This window comes from Aspergillus uvarum (assembly GCF_003184745.1).
Source record: "Aspergillus uvarum CBS 121591 unplaced genomic scaffold BO82scaffold_40, whole genome shotgun sequence".
Taxonomy (NCBI): Eukaryota; Fungi; Ascomycota; class Eurotiomycetes; order Eurotiales; family Aspergillaceae; genus Aspergillus; species Aspergillus uvarum.
Window position 1 is genome coordinate 268378 of NW_020291337.1, and position 20233 is coordinate 288610.

The following is a 20233-nucleotide window of genomic DNA, read 5'->3' on the forward strand; positions in this document are numbered from 1 at the left end:
TGAAAGCTTTTCCCTTTCATTCTCAGAAGTCATAGTGGCTCATGGCATAATGCAGAAGCACGAAGGCAGATCTGACTGGGACATCATCATTGTTGGGGCTGGCTTGGCCGGCATTAACATGGCTTATCGGGTACATCACGAGCTGCCTCATTGTCGATATGTTGTTATCGAAAGCAAGAGCACTGTGGGCGGCACCTGGGACACGTTTCATTATCCTGGCCTCCGCGCAGATTCCGACATCTATACTTACTCGTATCCTTGGTTCCCATGGAATCAGAAGACTAAGCACCCCGATCGGGAATCAATCTCACAATACTTGGCGGCCGCTGCCAGCTGCTTTGAGCTTGGGAATCATATTTCTTTCAATCACAAACTATATTCGGCACATTGGTCAAGCGCCTTGCGCCAGTGGGAGCTGGTATGCCACCACCACGGAGCAACGGTCTCCACCGTGGTACTTCGCACGAAATTTGTCATCTTCTGCACTGGTATATTTGACCACAACGAGGCCCGAGCAGTTGAAATCGCAGGGTTGAGTTTATTCGCAGGCCCCGTGGTACATCCCCAGTTCTGGCCAGACGACTTGGACTATTCGGGTAAACATATCCTGCTGATTGGTAGCGGAGCAACGGCCATGACCCTACTCCCGGAGCTTGCTCAGACTGCTGCATCGGTGATACTCGTCCAGAGAAGTCCAGGTTACCTCCTTACTCTCCCCGAGAGACGGCATCGGAATAACGGAAGTTGGCACTGGGTGCATCACCTCAAATGGGTTCTCTGGATGATCGTCCTCAAGCAATTCTTTCAGATCTGTCACTGGTTCCCGAGACTGACAAAGCGAATATGTGCTTTCTGGGCCCGATGGCAGCTTCCATCCCATGTACCCATCGACCCTCATTTTATCCCCGCATATGACCCGTGGGAGCAACGGCCCAATGTCTGTTTCGGATGGGATATGTTCCGAGCGTTGGAAAGTGGTCGAGCGGTGATAGAGACAGGCCACATCGCCAATGTCGACCGACATGGCCTGAAGCTTCATTCTGGAAAGTACCTGCCAGGGGACATCATTGTGACTGCTACGGGGCTTAAGCTTCAATTCGCAGGTGGGGTTGGGATCCTTGTGGATGGGACCGAGATCGATCTTGGCGGAAAGCTTGCTTGGAATGGCGCTATGATTCAAGATATCCCAAATGCGGGCTTTGTCACCGGGTATGCGCATACGTCTTGGACGTTGGGGGCAGACGTGCGAGCGCAATTGATCTGTCGCGTGATTCGGGAGATGGAGCAGAGCGGTGCGCCTGCTATGGTGCCTCGCTTCAGAGGGAACGTGCAGGCCATTGCCCAGCGGCCAATTCTTCTGAAGTCATCGTATATCTTGTCTCAAGAAAGTTGTCTCCCAAGAGTGGGTAGCGATGGGCCTTGGAAGGCGAGGAACACCTACGTGATCGATTATTTCTTTGCAAGATACAGTCGAAGAGTCCTTGAAGGACTTGAGCGTCTATGAAGTTCCAAAACTCGGATAGCATGAATTTTTAGAATGAAGCTGCAAGTTGCATTGAGGTTCAGTGACACAAGTGAAGAAGGTAGCGTACAAAGTGCTTGGTAGTAGTCCATCTGGTAGGTAGATATTGGCTATCCCCTAATTTGGTAGGTGGCCATGTGCCCCGCCGCCCCTCGTTTCCTCCCCCTCCTAAATTAATCCACAACCCACTGCTCAAAGACAACAACAATCCATGCTCTCAGTTTTTTCACAATCCATCTTGTGCTACTTGCTTTCTGCTACTTGCTTTCTTCCCCGACAGTCTCTGTGCCTTTACTCAGCGCAGTATACCTCTCTTTGAGTGTAGCCACACACACGCGACTGAGCCCACCAACGGTGCCCGCTTTCGAGATCTCAGTTAGACTGATCTCCATCCCGAGTTGCCTGCGAAACCAATTTCGAATTTCGATCGACATTAACGAATCAATCGGGATAGTCGCCATATCTTCGCTCTCTCTTCCATCGCGAGACATATGAGCGTTGATCAAAGTGCACAGCTCGGACATAATGCGCAATTCCGTGGCAGGATCATCTAGCAGATCTGGGTTACTCTGAATCTCGGACAAAAACCCCTTCAGGTCCATCTTGTCTGTTTCAAGATCTCGTTCCACTTGCCCCTGCAGATTCTCATAGGTGGAAAACCTGATATCCGGGCCCCACAAGGGTGTCACGCCTGGCGCCGAGAGGGGCTTCACGGCACTCGCCCCGACCATCATCACACTTGAGACCATCTTTGCGGGATCTGATGGCGATCTGCCGGACAGAATGGCTACATGGAGTGCGTTCACAACATCTTCCTCACGGATGAGACGCGCTGCTGTCGACCGCGCACGGTTCAACGTGGCTTGGTGGTCCTGATGCATGCATCCGATGTCCTCCACGAGACCCAAATCTAGCACCGACGCGACGCGGCCTAGCTGGCGACGATAAAGTACGAAGGCATCCAAGAAGGCGTTAGCCGCTGCATAGTTTGATTGCCCTACTGTGCCAACCACGCCGGCAAGAGAGCTGAATAAGACGAAAAAGTCGAGGTTTGATTCGTGCGCCTCTAATGCCCAATGAAGATTGTAGGTGCCATCGACCTTCGGTCTAATGGATTGCAGCCACTGACTATGCGTCATCTTAGCCAAGCTAACATCCTATATCGCTGGGTTAGCTGGGATACAAAGTAGAGGGGCGAGCCAGGGTCACAGAATTGGGGCTCTGGAAGTATACCTGAAGCACCATGGACAGTTGGATAACTCCTCCAATTGCCCGCCCGGCGGCCTTGGAAAGAGCTACCTTGACATCCTGTAGCCGCGCTACGTCTCCGGAAACCATCTCGACCATACAGCCCTGTCGCTCTAGTTCACGAGCGAAATGCTCATGATCCGCCCGCAGACCAGCTGACCGCGAGAGAAAGATCAGGTGTCGGGCTCCATTCTCGACGAGCCAATTCGCCACGGCGCGCCCAAGGCCACCCAGTCCACCAGCCAGCAAGTACGACTTGTTTTCTGATAGAGTCAGGGGAATTTTGGCTGGACTCGTAGACAATCCGTCTCCCACTGTTGGCATTCTGATCACGATTTTACCCATGTGCTTTCCACTTTGCATATACTTGAAAGCCTCAGCTACTTCGCTGGCTGCAAACAGTCGAGTCGGTCGGATCGGTCGTACTTTATTGCCCTTGTACCACTCGACGAATTGCTCCATCAATCTGAGCATCTTGGATTAGTCAATCGGCTATCTTATGTTTGCGACGACTCTTACCGCCGTGACACCCTAGGCTGTTCTGCCATGATGCTCAACATGTCGACCCCAAAAAAGGACCTATTGCCGTTGAAAAGATCCATGCTCAAGCTTCCGCGCGCAAGAAAGTCTCGCTTCCCTAGTTCGACCATTTTTCCAAACTTGGCAACACACTGCCACGATGCATGAAGAAGGCTTCCAGCCAGTGAGTTTAGAACCAAATCTACCCCTGCTCCAGCTGTTCTGCTCATGACACCTTGACGAAAGGAACCGTCTCGAGAGGTGAAAATGTTCTCTGTGGGGATACCGTATTCGGTATGCAGATACTCACGTTTTCCCGGCAACCCCGCAGTGGCATAGATCTATCAACAATGTCAGCGAAAGACCATAGGCGTTGGAAGTCGAGTCGGGGGTTATACGGTTGCGCCGATTTCCTGACATATGTGAATGGCGGCCAAGCCCACACCCCCCGTGGCACAATGAATGAGAACAGTCTTTCGGAAATGTCAGTGTGTGTTACCGTAAAGCTTCCGACGCTCGAAACCAAATCTTTCCTTACCTGGCCTGGCTGTATTTGACCAACGGTTATCAAGGCGTAGAAAGCTGTCGCGTATACCGCTGAGACCGTCGCCGCGTCCTCTAAAGATAGCCCTGGAGGAATCTTGGTACATTCGTGCTCCTGAAAGTGCGCCCGTGTTCGAAAAAGACCCTTACCACAGACCACCACTCGATCCCCAGCTTCGAACCGCGTGACCTTGTCACCGACCCTACGCACCGTAGCACTTGCTTCAATTCCAAGCTCATTTGCTTCACCCATAACACCCAGAGCAACCATGAGATCCTGACTCCGTGTGCGATTAGCATTCGAAAAGGCTTCAAGCTATGGTGCAACCACCTACCCGAAAGTTCAGGCCAACGTAATGGACATCTATCTCAATCTCTGTGGGCTCGAGCAGCGGCTTGAGGTACGGTATAGCTTCCCAATTTAGGCTATCAACAAGCCCATACCGCTTAATAGACAAGCAGCGTCCTGCCTCCAACTTAGGCTCTTCTTCCAATTGACCTCTGAGCGTGTGCCAGTGAACTCGGCTAGTAAAGACCTGGCCATCCTGAACCACATATTCGTCGTCTATCAGCGCCTCCTTCGGGACTCTCAGTCGTGTTCGATGATATATGTCCACGGTCGCTTTACACGTTCCTTCATTCAATGCATCAAGCTCAACTGTGACGATCTTTCCAACTATCTCCCTTCGCAAAGTTCGAGAAAATCCGAGGACCAGACCCAACCTAGGGTCCTGACAGGTGGTTTGCACACTGCGCGTTAAATGAATCAGTGGTACCTTCGAACTCATTGAGAATAAATCCTTCAGCTCCTTGAACTGCGTCTCGTTCATGTCATGCATCATAGGTGCATGCAGATCGAGGAGAGAGATGAGGCAGTCTGTATTGGCGGGTAGTGACTGCAGTGTGGCCCAATCTACGTGGTAACCCTGTTCCAAAAGTGATTCCTCCAGCTTTTCCTCCCATGGAATAGTGCTTTCGGCGCTGACTGAGAGGAGTGTGACCTTTTGTGCCGGCACATACTCGGCGGGTCGACGGGAGATAATGTTGGCACTTTGCTGATATGGAGGCTTGTGGTCTAGCGTCACGCACATTGCTCCAGTGAACCCCGCTTCCAGAAGTTCGGTGTGCCATCGCTCCGGCTTGACGTACGGAGTCTGGCGCCTTCCGTCGCTTTCACCATTCCACCAGTCAGGTAAAGTTCCCTGGTGATACTGTTAGCGAAATTGGACCACAAGCAATCTATGCGGGCATGTGACCTACCATGACGAAATCGATAAACAGGATGTCTGTTGTGGTCAGATTCAAGAGCCTCAAGTAAACGCGCGATCGCATAGTCTTCACTCACCGGGACAGAGCTCTTGTAGTACAAGGAATCCTCCGGGAGCCATGAGCTTATAGACATTTCTCAATGCACCGCGGAGCGAAGGCGTGGCATGAATGACCTTTCATAATGGTCAGCAAAGATGAGTTATGCTACGTGCCGATACCTGAATTAGGAGAAGCGACGGCGGATCTTACATTAGAAATGATGACCAGGTCGTATGAAGCCGAGATAAATCCCTGCTGGAGAGGGTCCTGGGTGATATCGAGTGTTTGGAACACGATGTTCTCGTGCTCGCTGAACCTTTCTGCTGCAGCTGAAAAGAAGGCCGGTGATATGTCAGTGAAGGTGTAACTGGCCCAGGCTCTCTCCCCGCCTTTTGATTGCAGCGAACTCATCACATGTTCGCAGGTAGCCCCTGTGCCAGCGCCAATCTCGAGAACCCTGACCCGAGGGTTCCAGTGGCCGACCAGCGACATGAATGGCTTCCAGTCCGAGAGCGAGCTATTGAAGTCATACACATCTCGCAAGATATCCATGGACAAGACTTCCAGTGGAGCAACGTGGCCCTGTATAATTCGTCCTGCATTCTCAGACACCTGTCTCAAGACTTCTCCTAGTCTGTCAACCCCTCGTCCTAGCAGCGCGAGTTGCTCCCGAATCTTGGCGACTTGACCATGTCTCTCCTCACTGGTCATGTCTTGCCAGCGAATCTGAAGAAACCTTTGGGTGGTTTGATTAACGAGCTGATCGTGCATTCTCATCAGCCATGACTGGTACTTTGCCAGATGTGTGGTCGCGGGTACCAAGCCTGCAATTTGGGATGTGGTTTCTAAAATGTAGAAACATGTGAGTTCTGCCATCAGCGACAAACCCCTTTCCTCGGTCTTGGAAGGCAGCCATTCTGCCGGCGAGATGAGGTCAAGACATGGCGCCCATTCCACCTGAGAAATGAGAGGGATTGGGCTCTCATTATCTGGCTCATCATTGGCGAGAGAAATACAAGTCGCCCCGGTGATTACCACTGCCGGTCCCGCTTTGCTAAGCATACTGACATTTCCGGACATGCTGGTTGATGATAAGATGTTGCATGTGTCAGTTTGAATCCACATATCTCCTTCAGTCCGCGCGACGCTAATTCGGTCGATGAAGGCCGGAATGGCCAACGAGGTGGCATGTCTTTGAACCCCATTGACCACAGCGATTGACAATAGTTGAAGGCAGTGATCAATTACCGTTGGATGTACCAGGTAATCGTCTTCATAGTCACTGCTGCTCTCGAGCACAGTTGCATTCGCCAGATGCTCTACAGGGTCGACCGTTATGTTCTTCATCCGCTGGAAGCTCGTTCCATAATTGAGCCCCAGACGAGCCAGGAATTGATACCAATCCGCCGGCTCTATTCCCCGCGTCCACCGGGGTTGTCTGCTCACTTTTGGTAGCGCTGTTGGGGCTATCGCCCGTATTTGACCATGGCAGTACTTGCTCCACTCCGTGCCGTCTAAAGCAAGAATTGTAAACTCAAACCACTCGGAGTCAGCAATATCGCTCAATCGTTCGGGCTTAAGAGACGTGAGAATCTCGGTGCCGCTTGTTTCCTGAAGGAAAAGTGGCTTCTTGAGGATCATGTTTCGAATTTCATACCCCTCACAGTGGCAATGCTGTCGAATGGCTTCCCCGACCATCGCCACATATGCAGCGCAAGGATATACTGTATCCCGGAACAGCTTATGATGCCCTAACCAGGTGGAATTGTGGATGTGAACCACATTCCGCCACGCAGGCTCCAGAGGGCTTGACTCGAGTACCCTGGATCCGAGAAGCTCGTGATGGGGAAACTCCCGCAGTCGCCAGCTCTCACTCAGCCGACTCTCGCTCCAGTGCCGCTCTGCATGTTGCCATGGGTACCGTGGCAGAAATTCAACAACCTCTCCTGGGCCGTTGATGCGCAAAAGGTCAATCTCAGCCCCTCGGCCAAAAGCCAGTCCCGCTGTGCGAAGGAGGGCATCCTCCGCACTGTGACCTCGTGCCAATGTTGGGATGTACCAATTCTGTCCCTTGGATTTGATCGAGTCAAATATCTGACGCAGCGGCCCCTGAAGCGCACTATGGGGCCCGACCTCGATGAAAAGCCGATCATGGTCGGGCTTGGTTCGAAGCATGTTCTTCATCGCCTTATTGAACTCGACAGTCGAGATCAGGTTACGGCTCCAGTAGTCACTCCCGAGCCTACCGGCGTCCTGGATCATCTCACCAATCACAGTGGAATACATCGGTAGCATATGTGGGGCGACTGTCTCAACTTCCGGGCCAATAGCCGCATCATATTCCGCGGCCATGGGCTGCATCTTTGCTACTCAGTGGGTCAGTGAAGGCCAGCTGCAAAGGCTTTGCCATCGGAGGGGGTACCTACGAGAGTGATAGGCCTTATTGACTTTTAGCATCCGGCAGAATGCGTCTGGGTATGCAGTACGAACCGCGTCAATGGTAGCATTGACTGCTTGTGTGTCACCTGAGATCGTTATGCTTTGAGGACTGTTTTCGCAGGCTATTACAGCGCCCTCTGCCATCCAAGGCTCAACCTCATTGCGCGCGAGGCCAATTGCAGCCATAGAACCATTGCTTACACATTGGGTCAACCTTCCACGATGATAGGCAATCATCATCGCGCTGCGAAGCGAGATGGCCCCGGCTGCGTAGGCTGCCGCAATCTCTCCGCTGGAATGTCCTATCACACTCGACACCTTAAACCCCCAATTTTTGAGCAAGTTGGCTATCGCAATCTGAATCGCCGTGCAAATAGGCTGAGAGAGACGTGGATCATGAATCTGTGAATGCGCCTCTGGTACTAACAAGGTGTCTGCGAGACCATGAGTTATAGTTTGGTCTTGGGGTCACTTCGTGGTTGGTGTACGTACCTGCTATCGACCATGACGGAGGAGGCTTGGCAGACCGCAACACTTCATCCATGTGCTCAACGTCATTTTTGAAGTCTTTGCAATTTTCGAGCAACTCGCGAGCCATTCCAGCCCATTGTGCACCTTGGCCTGTGAAGACTAAAGTGACTTCGGGGGACGGCGAAGCCTCTAGAGGAATTTCTTGCAGGCTAACCTCAATGTCGGAAGAGACAATCGCAAAGGTGCGATACTTCAAATGCTCTCTTCTCACTCCAAGAGTGTAGGCAACATCATTCAGATCCAGGCTTTTATTCGCCAAAAACCGCTCCAAACTTCTGGCGCGTTCGGAGAGAGCTTGCGCACTAGCTGCGGACAATACCAGCAACTTCTTTGTAGTTGCATGAGCTTGCTGAGCAATCAAACCCTGAACTTCTCGACACGATGTTCGAGCTGGTTCGAGAATGGCCTGTGATGATGGTCAGCATAGCATCGTGCGAGGTCTGGACTGACGAACGGCCTCACATGCGCATTGGCTCCCCCAATACCGAAGCAATTGACACTGGCCCGGAGTTCTTTATGCGCTGGCCATGGCATCGTATCGACTGGTACGACTAGCCTGCACTCCTCGAACGGTACTGCAAGGCATGTATTAGTGACAACCAAAGACTATGTCTAAATGTGACGCCTACTATTCGGATTGGGAGAATTGAAGAAGATGTTCGGCGGGATAATGCGATGTTTTAGCGCCAGAGCAGTCTTTATTATGCTCGTAATTCCCGATGCACCCTCTGAGTGGCCCATATTGGGTTTTACCTGCTTCTGAGTCAACCCCACGCTCTGCCATTGAATTTGTCAATCTTAAGTCACCCACCGAGCCGATAACGACGCCAGCTTCGCGAAATAGGTCCCCAACCACCGATGTCTCCGCAGTATCTCCTGCGACTGTGCCCGTGCCATGGCACTCAAAGAATCCTGTATCTGTTATTTCCGAGATTTGTGCGCGCTTGTACGCTTCTTTGACAAGCGCCATCTGCGTGACTGAGCCGGGGGTAGTGATGCCTGGGGTCCGTCCATCGCAGTTGGTCGCTGTGGCGCGGATGACCGCCCGGATGGGGTCTCCATCGCGGGTGGCATCAGCAAGACGCTTGATATACAGTGCATTCACTCCCTCGGCCCTACCGTAGCCATCGGCTCCAGCGTCGAAGGTACGGCAAATGCCGCTGGGCGATAGGACCAGATTGTCTGACATCGTGGTGGTCATGGTCGGAGTCAGGATGAGGTTCGTGCCAGCCACAATCGCCGACTCGCAATCTCCAGATAATATCGCCTGGCAGGCTTCGTGCAGCGCTACCATGGATGACGAACACCCCGTCGCCAATGTCATGCTGAGGAATATCCGATTAGCCACTGATGCGCAGAAGGACTTCCATGAGAAAGGCAGCCTGAACCTACCTCGGCCCTGTAAGGTCAAATTCATAGGAGATGCGGTTGGAGAGCGCGAAGTTTCCCGTTCCGAGAACATGCAATCGGTCTATCCTCTGCGTGTCCTTGGACTGCAGGTCGTACCAATCCTCGCCGAATACACCGACAAAGCAACCGGTCTTCCTCCCTCGGCCACGCCACCCCACCTGTCCACCGGACTCCATGCACTCATAGATGACCTCGAGTAGGAGACGCTGTTGAGGGTCAAGTCGAGAGGCTTCAAACGGGGTCAGCGAGAAGAACTGGTGGTCGAAATGGGCTGGATCCTCGGGAAGAAAATATCCATCCTTCGTTCGCACCGATCCTGTCCGCGAGGGATGGTGGAAGGCGTCGATGTTGTACCGGGATCCGGGTACCTGGCCGTGACCATTTTGCTTGTTGAGGAGGAAGTTCCAGAAATCTTCTGGCGTGTTGACGCCTCCGGGGAGACGTAGGGCCATTCCTACGATAGCCAGCGGCTCAGGACCGGACTTCTTTGAGGGATGAGAGTCATGACACATAGTTTCTGAAGCCATCTTGCATACATTCGAATGGGCGTACGCTGTACTACACGGGAAGAATTGTCCACAACAACAAAGCTCGACGCGAGCTTTGTGTGTTCTAGGGGGAGTTGCATGTTTATAATGTCTGCGATTAACATGGAATTGAGCGGTCGGCTATTTGAGGTTTCTGGCTCGATTGGGACAAAATGTGATTGGTTTTTCGCCGAAAGCCCTTTTATGCAAGAGCTTTCATAGCGCTTTGAAATTCGTTGCCAAGATTGGCCACTGGACCCGCGATATCATCATGGAACGATTCGGGGATCTTTGCGCGCGCCGCATCTTGGAAGGAGCTACGTTCGTTCTCGAACATCTGCATAATCGCAATAGCCATGAGCCTTACACCGCTCTTGTCATACATTGAGCCCTGTGTGGCGGGGAAACACAAGCAATGTCAGTCAGCGAACACACATCCAAAATGGGCACAACCGCAGCGCCGGGGAATTGGGGAGGGGACACATACCTTACTGCCGGCCGCACCCAACGTGTCCGCAATGGACTGCCTCATAGAGTGGTAGGCAACTAAGATGTCCGGCACTTCATCGTCTTGGAAAGCTGGAGCGGAATCCCACTGTCCCCGAGCCGACTTGGTTTGGGCGTAGACATCCCAGACGGCGCGGGCCAGATCCCACGATGCCATCCACCCACCATCGTAGCTGTCGAACACCGCTTGAGCCGAGTCGACACTTTGGCGAATGTTGTTCATGCCGGCAATCACCGTGGGGGCATCCTTTGCTGAGGCGGGATGAATGACGGCGCAGATCCAGGTTAGGAAGCAAAGCCACCGAGCCGAGGCCGTGACATACATGGTGGCTATCGTTTGTTTGTTTTGGGGATGTGTTTTCAGAGTCGGTGAGCGTTCGAAACTCAAGTCACAGAATTCTGGAGGCAAAAACGCTCGAATCTCGCTAGGTGCATCGGCTGCAGTAGCCTGGCCACCAATCATATTTATACTTGCAGCTTGTATGCAGACGCCAACACTAAGTAAAGACTTTGTCCCGTGTCTACATTCATGCCTCTGAATCCAAGGTCTGCTCCCTTGCGTCAATGAGTGTCACTTATTGATTCAGACACCCCCTTGTTCTGCTCCTTACGGTGTACTGCTCAGCCAGATTAAATTCTTCGGCCGATCGTTACAGTGCCAATGAGAGCCACCCGGTCGGTGCTGCTCACGATTGGATCTATCACCCATCGTATCGCCGATCCCAGAGGTTCTGTCCCAACAAAGTGGTTTGACATATCACATCGCATGCACAAATGGACTACCGAGCCAGCCGCTCACACATTCCTCTTTGCAAATCGGCATTCTAAGCTTTTTGCCAATGCAGCATTTTTCTTCTTCGATCTTCCCCCCTTGGCCAAGCAGGGCTCTGCCTCTAGCTGCGTTGCCCCTGAATAGGTGTATACAGTACGCCGTACATACGCCGCATCGCTCAGGTAGTCAAGTCTTGGTGAAATCAACCAAACCAAGCGGACTGTCTCGGAGAATGCATTCTGTAATCTGCCGTGACCTACGCTAACTGAAAGCAGCGCTCGAAACCTCCTCAGCGAACCCCACTAATTATGGGTGACCTACCCCTGGATTTGCTCCCTCTTCCTCAGTTTCCTTGTCGCCCGTGTCCCATGCACCCTGTCCAGGAGTCCAATCAACCCGTAATTGACCGTCATCAGTTCGTGGTGTAGGTCATGAACCTCGGGTTTCCACCCGCCGGGCGTCTCGAACAGACGGTAACCACAGTGCGCCAGGGCGGCCTGGATGCCAACGGCCCCGACAAAAACCCACAAGGTCACGACATGCACATCAAACAGACGCGCGGGCGCCGCGATGGGCATGACGTTGGTGAGGATGTGCTCGACGGGGTGGACGTACAGTGTCGCCAGCGCGACGGGGGTGTGGAAGCGGTGGTGCTGGCGGTGGAACCGCGCGTATAAGAGTGGGTGGTGCAGCACCCGGTGGCTGTAATAGTACATGGTTTCGCGCGCCAGCACGCACAGGGTCAGCTCCGTCAGGAGCTCCGGGAGGGTGGGGAGGGTCGCCGGCATGCGGTAGCTGAGATCGGGGCGTGCGAGAACGGCGTGGACCACCGCAAGCTGCAGGGCCTGGAGCGTGGTGCTGAGCAGTTGGCTTTGGAGGGAGCCCAACAGGGCATCGCGGATGATGAGCTCGCGGGGCGGCTGCTTGCGCGCCGGCTGGATCTTATAGCGTTGGATGGACGGCCAGGCTAGCAGGTCGAGCATGGTGAATATGCTGGCGGGGAGCCAGAAGGTGAGGATTTGGGTGGCGAGCATGCCCACAAACTCGATCCACGAGGATGGGTGTGTATCGACTAGCAGTGCCCAGCGCGTGGAGATGTCCATGGTCATTGATGCCTTTCTTGCTTGAAGTGAATACCCAAAACCGGGGCGGTTCGAGATATTGTGCATGAATGGGAAGGGTCGAGATTTTAAAAATAGACCGACAGTCGCATCTGTACGGTTCCACTGTTCCATAACAAGGACTGCGCTACAGAAAAAGTGTCCGACCGGTCACAGATCGAGTAGTCACCCTTGCATGTGAAGGGATCGGTCGATCAGGGGCGCATGAGGGGGGTGGTAACCCAAGGTCGAATACCGGCGGCCCCTGTCCCCTGTCTGCAGTTCTCGGCATGACTCCCCAGGAGGAGGTTGACCACTAGGTAGATAGATAGGGCATGACGGGACATCCTCCCTCTCTCGGATCGCGAGCTCTTCACACCATGGATTCTCCTCGAAAACCGTGGTGGAAGCAAGTGCACCCCCGCTACACGGCAGCCCAAATTGGCCTGCCCTCATACGTGGCCTACTATGCCTTCAGAATACCACTTCAATGGAATACCTGCATGTAGACAGTGGTCTACGCCTTCATGACAGGTTTGAGTATGACCGCTGGTCAGTCTATCATCCCACAACCCCCTATATCTATCACTTGAACAACACAACAGGGTATCACCGTCTCTGGACCCATCAAGCCTACAAATCCTGCCTCCCGCTCCGCATCGTGCTCGCAGCCCTGGGCGCCGGCGCCCTCCAGCTCCCCCATCTGCGTCTGGGCCGCCGACCACCGCGCTCACCACCGCTTCACCGACACCGATCGTGACCCTACAACGCCAAACGCGGTCTCCTCTACACTCACATTGGCTGGATCTTCACCTACAACCCCGAGAGGTTTGGCCCTAAGACTGAAGGGGTAGACCTGAGCGACCTCGACCGCGACTCCGTGGTAGTTGGGCAACGGCGCGCCTACTACCCGCTGGCGGGGCTGATGGGCTTCCTGCTACCGGCAGCCGTGCGGCCGGCACGCTGTGGGGCGACTGGTACGGCGGGTTCCTGTACGCCGGGTGTCTGCGGGTGGTGCTCGTGTGGCATGTCTCGTACTGCATCAACTCGCTCGCCCACTGGATCGGTGAGCAGCCGTACTCAACACTCAATACCGCACGGAACTGTGCGCTGCTGGCGGTGGTCACCCTCGGCGAGGGGTATCATAACTATCATCATGCGTTTCCGGGAGACTACCGACATGGGGTCCGACGCGGGAATTTGGACGTTACCAAGTGGTGGATTTGGGCCTGGGAGCGCATGGGCCTGGTTTGGGATGTGAGGAGGTCTACTGGATCTAGGTCTAGAGGTGGTTATCCGGGGAAAGGCGAGTAAGAGCCTGGTTCCAAGGGAAAGGCCTCCGGGAGGATGAGAAAGATGTTGACTCGCAAAAGTTCACTGAAAAGTATATTCTCATTCATTTAAGCCAGAAAGCGGTTTTTCTTCCCAGAGAAAAGGTCTAAGATATTTGAAATACAATAGAGACAGCATAGAGCAGCCCGAACTGTACTGGACATTCTGCCATACCCCTTGAACCAAGGAGTGAGTCGTAGGGTTTGCAAATCAGAAAGTCGGCATCTTAAAAGCATTGAGGTCGTACTTCCAGGTATCGAGGGACCTTTGGTCATATGCGCATTGCAACTTGGTACCATTGTTGATCCAGTAAGGACGGAGGGGCCAACCACAGATTTGCTGCTGAGCACCAGTAGACTGAACAGTCCCATTGAGCGTCTTGGGCTCGATGCCCTTCTCCACCCAATCGATTAGGGTGGCCAGAGTACTCTCTGGCCAAGGAGCGTTGGGTTGAAGGCTGTTTGCGCCGCAGTGAGCGCCGCCAGGAATGAGGAACAGACGGTACCAATCGTTCAGTGCTGCAACACTCTGGTTATAGGAGAGATCAGGGTACATGACGCTTCGGACCGACTCATAGTAACGGACCGAGCCAGCGGTTGGAACCTGTGGGTCTGACTCGCCGTGGTAATGCAGAACTTTGCCGCCGGCGTTGTGCCAGACTGAAAGGTCAGGCCACGTCGTCTCCAGTGAATCGTAGTATCTCTGGAAGCCAGTGGCAATCCAGTCGCGGAAGGTATCCCTTGTCACGCCTTCGAAGCTAGAAAGAGCAGAAACGTTGGTCAAGAGATTCAGCCCAATCTCAACCCACTGGGCTGACTGCTCAACGAAGTATGCGCCATACTTCCCAGTTGTCTCGTTATAGGCAGTAACAGCGTCTTGGAATGAGGCTGTAGGTTGGTAGGACACATAAATCCGTCGGCCAAGGTTGTCATGTGCGCCATTGAGGATCTCCCGAGCGACAGCCACGCCCTCTGCAGTCACGGTCCCATTTTGAGATGGGATATAAGGCATAAAATTGGTGATCACGGCGGATGAGTCACAGCTATAGGCTTCACCGACGGTCGAATTCAAGTCGAAATGCAGCTTGCACATATCAGTGCGAGCGACCACTCCGTCTACCCGGCCGTCGAGATGATCACAGGCCTCTGTCGTGAGATTGACAATCTTCTCCAACTCACAATACGGTGGGTAGTAATTGAGCTGGTACTCCACAAATTGAGACCACAGGTGTTGAATCTGCTGGAAGGAGAAGTGCATGCCTGGTGCGCCAATGACGGCACCGTCAAGATTAGCTCCGATCTGGACCTGGCTCCAGCCCTCACGGCCTCCCTCGGAGCACCCATCAAAGTAAGCCCAGAGCTTGGTGTCTGACATGTTATAGAAGGACTTGGTGAATGCCTTGCCAATCTGACTCAGCTCATCGATGGCCTTGTACCCAAACATGTAGACAGTGTCCCAATTGACCTCGCCGTCGCCTTTCAACCAGAATTCCCAGGAGCTGACATCAAAGCCACCAAATCCACCGTCCGTGGTACCGGCAACCGCACCCATATTGATTCCACTGGGGAGAGAGGAGTTTTTCTCCGTAATGTTCCATCCTTCGCCGCCAGTTGATACGTAGCGATTTTTGAAGTCAACAGGAGCTGGCATCCAATAATTGACATTGGTTCTATCCAGTCCATCATGAGTGTATGCAAAGTTGACATCGCAGACCGGGTAATCGGCATTACTAGCTGACGTGCCTAGCATTGCGGCCGTCACAGATGACTTGTCGATTTGGATGCCGAGTAATGTATCATTGCCTGGGAGGTTTGCGGTCACATATTCAACTGAACATACACTCTGAAGAGTGGCCGCCTGAATTGTGGCCGCAAGGGAGGACAGTGCCCATAGAAGTCGAGTCATTTTGTTCAAATGAGCCGTTCGAACATTGATTCCGAGTCAGAAGTGCTGAAGCTCGAGGTATGCGCAAACGCGGGTTAACTGTCAGATGCACCCCTGAATTATAACTTTCGTCTTGTTACTCACTCAGTGGGAATGGTTTCAGCGGCGGTGATTTCAATTAACTTGCATATGTAGATGATCGATTTACCAATACGTACACCTGAGGATGCCGATCTGCATGGATTTCCACTTGATACAAACCACAAGAGGGAGTCGACCATCGCCCGCAGTGGGCGGCCTTCCGGACTTTGAAGATAAAACCTGGAGCCCGAATCTTTCAAGTGCACGTGCTGTACTGTACTCAGAATTGGTACACCGGTATTCCAGCCTTGGAACTCTCCAATATTTCATGTTTCCCTCTTGTGACTCAAACCCACAAAGGCCTGTATGATGGCCTTCGAATTTCACCAAACATATGTAGTTCGCAAGGTCACCCCGAATTTGGCTTAGCTTCAACTAGATCCTTTACAGAAATGATCCTCGATAAATACGGGGCGAAAGGCACTTCGGATGAAATCTCCAGTGCGGTACTTCATATCTCCGATCATAGTAATGTCATTCTCCAGCTACAACAGGCTTACGTGGGTTGCCAACATAAGACATGGCCGCGCAAGCACTCCTGTGTAGACGGGAAGCATATCCCGTTCCAGCTTCTCAAGCTGTCCTGGGCGTCAGGCTTCAAGCTCAAGACTGGAAATTAGGCTAAGCGGATCTCAATTATTCCCAGGTAGCATGGGGATCTCCTTTATAGCCCGCCGCACGTTGTCGAGAACTCGAACCCAGTGCCCAGTATATAGCAAACTCATCCGTATCTAGATGGTCTAGATCCGTTTTAAAATATGTTGATGCGTTATATCGGCGCTTTAGTTAGTCCATCCATTCTTTTTCCTTCTCACAAGTTCATTCATATTCATTCTTTTTCCGTCTGATTGCTTCCTTTCTTTCTTTTCTTTTCAATCGCAATGCGGTGGTCTCCGATTTCAGCAGCTCTACTGCTCGCTGCAAGCACTTTCGGTGGTCAATGCGTCGGTGCCTCAGTTTCTTCAAGCGCATGTGCTGGAAACACACCAGAGACCCGTGACCAATGGTGTGACTTTGACATCAGAAGTGATTATTACACGGAGGTCCCTGACACGGGGGTTCTTCGAGAGTACTGGTTGGTTCTCGGTAACACCACGGCTGCTCCTGATGGTGTCCCTCGGAATGTGTTGACCGTCAACGGCACATCGCCGGGACCTACCCTGCACGCTAACTGGGGAGACTGGGTTCGTATTCATGTCTACAATGGATTGGATAACAATGGCACCAGTATTCACTGGCACGGTGTTCGTCAGAACCATACCAATCCCCAAGATGGCACCAATTCCATCACCCAGTGCCCTGTGCCTCCCGGTGGCTCGGTCACGTATGAGTGGCGGGCAACGCAATACGGCACTACCTACTACCACTCGCACTTTGCTTTGCAAGCATGGGAGGGTATTTATGGTGGAATCGTCATCAATGGCCCTGCGAGCGCGAATTATGATGTGGATGCTGGTATCCTTTATCTCAGCGACTGGTCCCATCGCACGTCCGACGCTCTATACTCCACGGCGGAAACCGACGGAGAGCCAACCCTGGCAACCGGATTGATGAACGCCACCAACATCTGGCTCACAGAGAACAACCAGACCGTCGGCTCCCGCTTCAATATGAATGTGACGTCTGGTCAAAGCTATCGCCTTCGCCTGCTCAATGGCGGAATGAGCAATCCTTTCCGCTTCATGATTGATGACCACACCCTCACGGTCATTTCGACGGATTTTGTGCCCATTGAGCCCTTCAACACGACTTCGCTCTTAATTGGAGTTGGTGAGTTTGATTCCCGAATAGAACCCTACCATGCCGTATCAGGCAGCGCAAGGGTACGCTAAAGGCTAATTCGCATTCCAAGGGCAACGATATGATGTTATTGTCCACGCAAACAAGGAAAGGCTGGGCTCTAACTTCTGGATGCGCTCGATTCCTCAAGAATCTTGCGCTGAAATCTCCAACTACGATATTAGAGGTATTTTCCACTATGAGACGCCGACCGGCAAGCTTGAAACCCCAACCACCACAGCTTTCAATTACACAGACAGTTGTGAGGATGAGTCCATGTCCAAGCTTGTTCCGAGGGTCGCCATTGATGCCGCAGGAGTCGGGTATAGCAGCCACAATGAGGTCCAAGTTATCAAGAACACTGCCGGCTTATACAAGTGGTATATGGGCCCAACAACTTTCATGGCTGAGTGGGACAACCCTACTCTTCTACAGATTGAGAATGGAAACACGTCCTGGACCAATGCCTCCCATGTGGTTCAGGTTGAAGGCAATGGAAAGTGGGTGGTTATCGATATTGAAATGAGCATCAATGTTCCTCATCCCATCCATCTCCACGTGCGTATATTCCCCTGTCTATCCCAGTTCATATCTAGACTAATAATGATACCCCACAGGGTCATGACTTCTTCATTCTCGCTCAGGATAAAGGAAGTTACACATCGAATACCACCTTGAACACTGCCAACCCACCCCGACGTGATACTGCTATCCTGCCCGCCCTCGGATACCTGGTCATCGCTTTCAAGACCGACAATCCCGGCGCTTGGCTCTTGCACTGTCATATTGGATGGCACCAGTCTGAAGGCTTTGCCATGCAGTTTGTGGAGAGCATTGACCAGCTGAAGCCCATGATTGACGGCGAGTCGCTCGAGAAGAATTGTGCTGCTTGGGACAGATATGCAACCCGGGAGCATATTGTCGAAGACGACTCTGGTATTTAAGGAGGATTACATATTGGGCTGAAAGTGCTTCGTTGCCATGAGCGATCCCACTTCATGCCAGTGGGGGAGATGGATGCTCGGACACGCCGCTTGGCCTTCTCTGCACATGTGAGATCGAAATGGGCAGTTTGTCTTCAAGCTGGACTTGATCTAATCATGCCCAAAGATGCAGATAGCTTATTGCAACTTTTTAGACAATCTTGAACCTTTAGGGTTAATTAAAAAAGTATTCGGTTTGTGGTAAACTAGTAAATTGTGGAAGAAACCAGATATATTATAGTAGTATAATTTTAAGAATTGTGTTCATTATGAAGCTGTTGTTTGTCTGTATCTGTAATGGGATAGCCCCGTAGAAAGATCTCTCAGCAAGTTTGGTCGGCATGTGGGAAGTAACCATGAGACACACACGGTCATTGTCACTGAAACCGACTAAAGTTTAGTCAGTCTGACTTGCAACATGACTATTCCATCACTCGAGAATCGAGCAGTCATATACAACCCCGAGGGGAGCGATATAATCCGTGTGGTTATAGCCCAAGTTCAAAGACATGAGTTGACCAACCGTTACATTGTACGCAGTCGCAAAGTCCTGGAGGGTACCATAAGTAAACGTAAAGTCCGTCATGGTGCAAGCTGTATTAGCGCAAGTGGGGATCTTTACTGTCTCTCCAGTCTGGAGCACGTCATAGATCCCGGGGTTCAGGGCTGCAATGTATCCTGTTTGAGCACCAAAGCTAAGAATGGACTCGGTGGTGATATTGAAGCGTTCATTGGCAATCTTCTGGATAGTGTCCCCAGGAAGGATAGTGTACACGTGAGGGCCGCCGTAGATACAGTCCGCTGTTGTGTTGGTGTTGTTCGTGCTGAAACAAGAGTAGTCGTCTGGGAACGTGGCATGGGCGGGAATGCGCAACGTCTCGTTCACATAGAGGAAGTTTGGGTCGGCTAGCACGTTGAGTCGGGCCAGGTCACAGGCACCGACACCGTATTTGTTGGCGACTGTGTGGATCGTGTCGTTGGCAGTAACATTATATATGATGTTACTAGCAGCGACATTGATGTTCAAGACAGTTCCAGAGCTCGGGAGGACTGCATTTATTGATCAGCTAGGGATATCATTGTGAGAAGAGACATCAACAATGAAGTGCACACCGTCATAGTTCATAGAAGTCAGAGCAGAAGCTTGGGCTATAAGTATGGGCACCAGCGAAATATGTTTCCTCATAGTTAGACGCATAATTTCTGCTATCTCAGGTCGTTCTTTGGTATGTGTTTGAAAACTTCTGTCTTTGTGGTCTGCGTTATCTTCATGTTGGCTGTCTCTTGGACGTATTTATACAATGTTCAATAGCAGTTGGTCAAAGATCTCGGACCTATTTTCCACAATAGGCCACCACATTAGCTGGCTAGCAGTGGTAGCATAGAGTACATCATTTATTAAAGCTGATAAATTGTGGCGTTCTTAGCTCAAAAAACTTAGTAGCGAAGCGCCATCCATGCTCAGTACTGTACAAGTTGAACATCATCATACCCCGCACACCACACTTTACCCCCACATCCCACTCCCCACAAGTTTAGCTGCTATCATTCGCTCCTTCACGGGAAGGAAGAGATAATGAAAGCCATGAATCCGGGCGAGACTTCCAAATTGGAAACTCACCAAGGCCGTTAAAGCTACCTCCGGGAAAAACCAGAGGTATTTTTCAAGCTTGTCCCGCTTGGCACTT

At 52.1% G+C, this 20233-nt stretch overlaps 7 protein-coding genes across 7 annotated transcripts; 3 read left to right on the forward strand and 4 right to left on the reverse strand.

Moving 5' to 3' along the window:
- Positions 1 to 49: 49 nt before the first annotated feature.
- On the forward strand, positions 50 to 1504 carry BO82DRAFT_419019 (flavin-containing monooxygenase; the record flags this gene model as incomplete). Its single annotated transcript, XM_025640097.1, has 1 exon — positions 50 to 1504. The coding sequence occupies one exon, from the start codon at positions 50 to 52 to the stop codon at positions 1502 to 1504; it is 1455 nt and encodes a 484-aa protein (XP_025490286.1).
- Positions 1505 to 1705: 201 nt separating this feature from the next.
- Positions 1706 to 10032, reverse strand: BO82DRAFT_339086 (type I polyketide synthase; the record flags this gene model as incomplete). The annotated part of the gene is made up of 14 exons (XM_025633461.1): positions 1706 to 2679; positions 2756 to 3236; positions 3290 to 3630; positions 3688 to 3762; positions 3828 to 4109; positions 4168 to 5002; positions 5174 to 5274; positions 5351 to 7506; positions 7567 to 8013; positions 8072 to 8516; positions 8573 to 8685; positions 8740 to 8863; positions 8922 to 9435; positions 9503 to 10032. 14 exons carry the CDS (start codon positions 10030 to 10032, stop codon positions 1780 to 1782), a joined length of 7344 nt encoding a protein of 2447 aa, XP_025490287.1. The 3' UTR covers positions 1706 to 1779.
- A 1223-nt stretch (positions 10033 to 11255) lies between these two features.
- On the reverse strand, positions 11256 to 12429 carry BO82DRAFT_393418 (sterol desaturase family protein; the record flags this gene model as incomplete). The annotated part of the gene is made up of 3 exons (XM_025638676.1): positions 11256 to 11285; positions 11354 to 11462; positions 11648 to 12429. 3 exons carry the CDS (start codon positions 12427 to 12429, stop codon positions 11256 to 11258), a joined length of 921 nt encoding a protein of 306 aa, XP_025490288.1.
- A 574-nt stretch (positions 12430 to 13003) lies between these two features.
- On the forward strand, positions 13004 to 13698 carry BO82DRAFT_419033 (uncharacterized protein). The gene has a single exon (XM_025640098.1). It carries the CDS (start codon positions 13352 to 13354, stop codon positions 13685 to 13687), a length of 336 nt encoding a protein of 111 aa, XP_025490289.1. The 5' UTR covers positions 13004 to 13351; the 3' UTR covers positions 13688 to 13698.
- Positions 13699 to 13968: 270 nt separating this feature from the next.
- Positions 13969 to 15408, reverse strand: BO82DRAFT_287438 (tannase and feruloyl esterase; the record flags this gene model as incomplete). The annotated part of the gene is made up of 2 exons (XM_025631581.1): positions 13969 to 14577; positions 14629 to 15408. The coding sequence occupies 2 exons, from the start codon at positions 15406 to 15408 to the stop codon at positions 13969 to 13971; spliced, it is 1389 nt and encodes a 462-aa protein (XP_025490290.1).
- A 1256-nt stretch (positions 15409 to 16664) lies between these two features.
- Positions 16665 to 18627, forward strand: BO82DRAFT_419045 (extracellular dihydrogeodin oxidase/laccase; the record flags this gene model as incomplete). Its single annotated transcript, XM_025640099.1, has 3 exons — positions 16665 to 17553; positions 17636 to 18120; positions 18180 to 18627. The coding sequence occupies 3 exons, from the start codon at positions 16665 to 16667 to the stop codon at positions 18504 to 18506; spliced, it is 1701 nt and encodes a 566-aa protein (XP_025490291.1). The 3' UTR covers positions 18507 to 18627.
- A 348-nt stretch (positions 18628 to 18975) lies between these two features.
- BO82DRAFT_403768 (uncharacterized protein) lies at positions 18976 to 19671 on the reverse strand (the record flags this gene model as incomplete). Its single annotated transcript, XM_025639405.1, has 2 exons — positions 18976 to 19595; positions 19659 to 19671. 2 exons carry the CDS (start codon positions 19669 to 19671, stop codon positions 18976 to 18978), a joined length of 633 nt encoding a protein of 210 aa, XP_025490292.1.
- Positions 19672 to 20233: the final 562 nt, after the last annotated feature.

What these genes read in the sequence shown, in the direction of transcription:
- BO82DRAFT_419033 (XM_025640098.1), top strand. Translation starts at nt 13,352, where the DNA reads ATGGGCTTCCTGCTACCGGCAGCCGTGCGGCCGGCACGCTGTGGGGCG.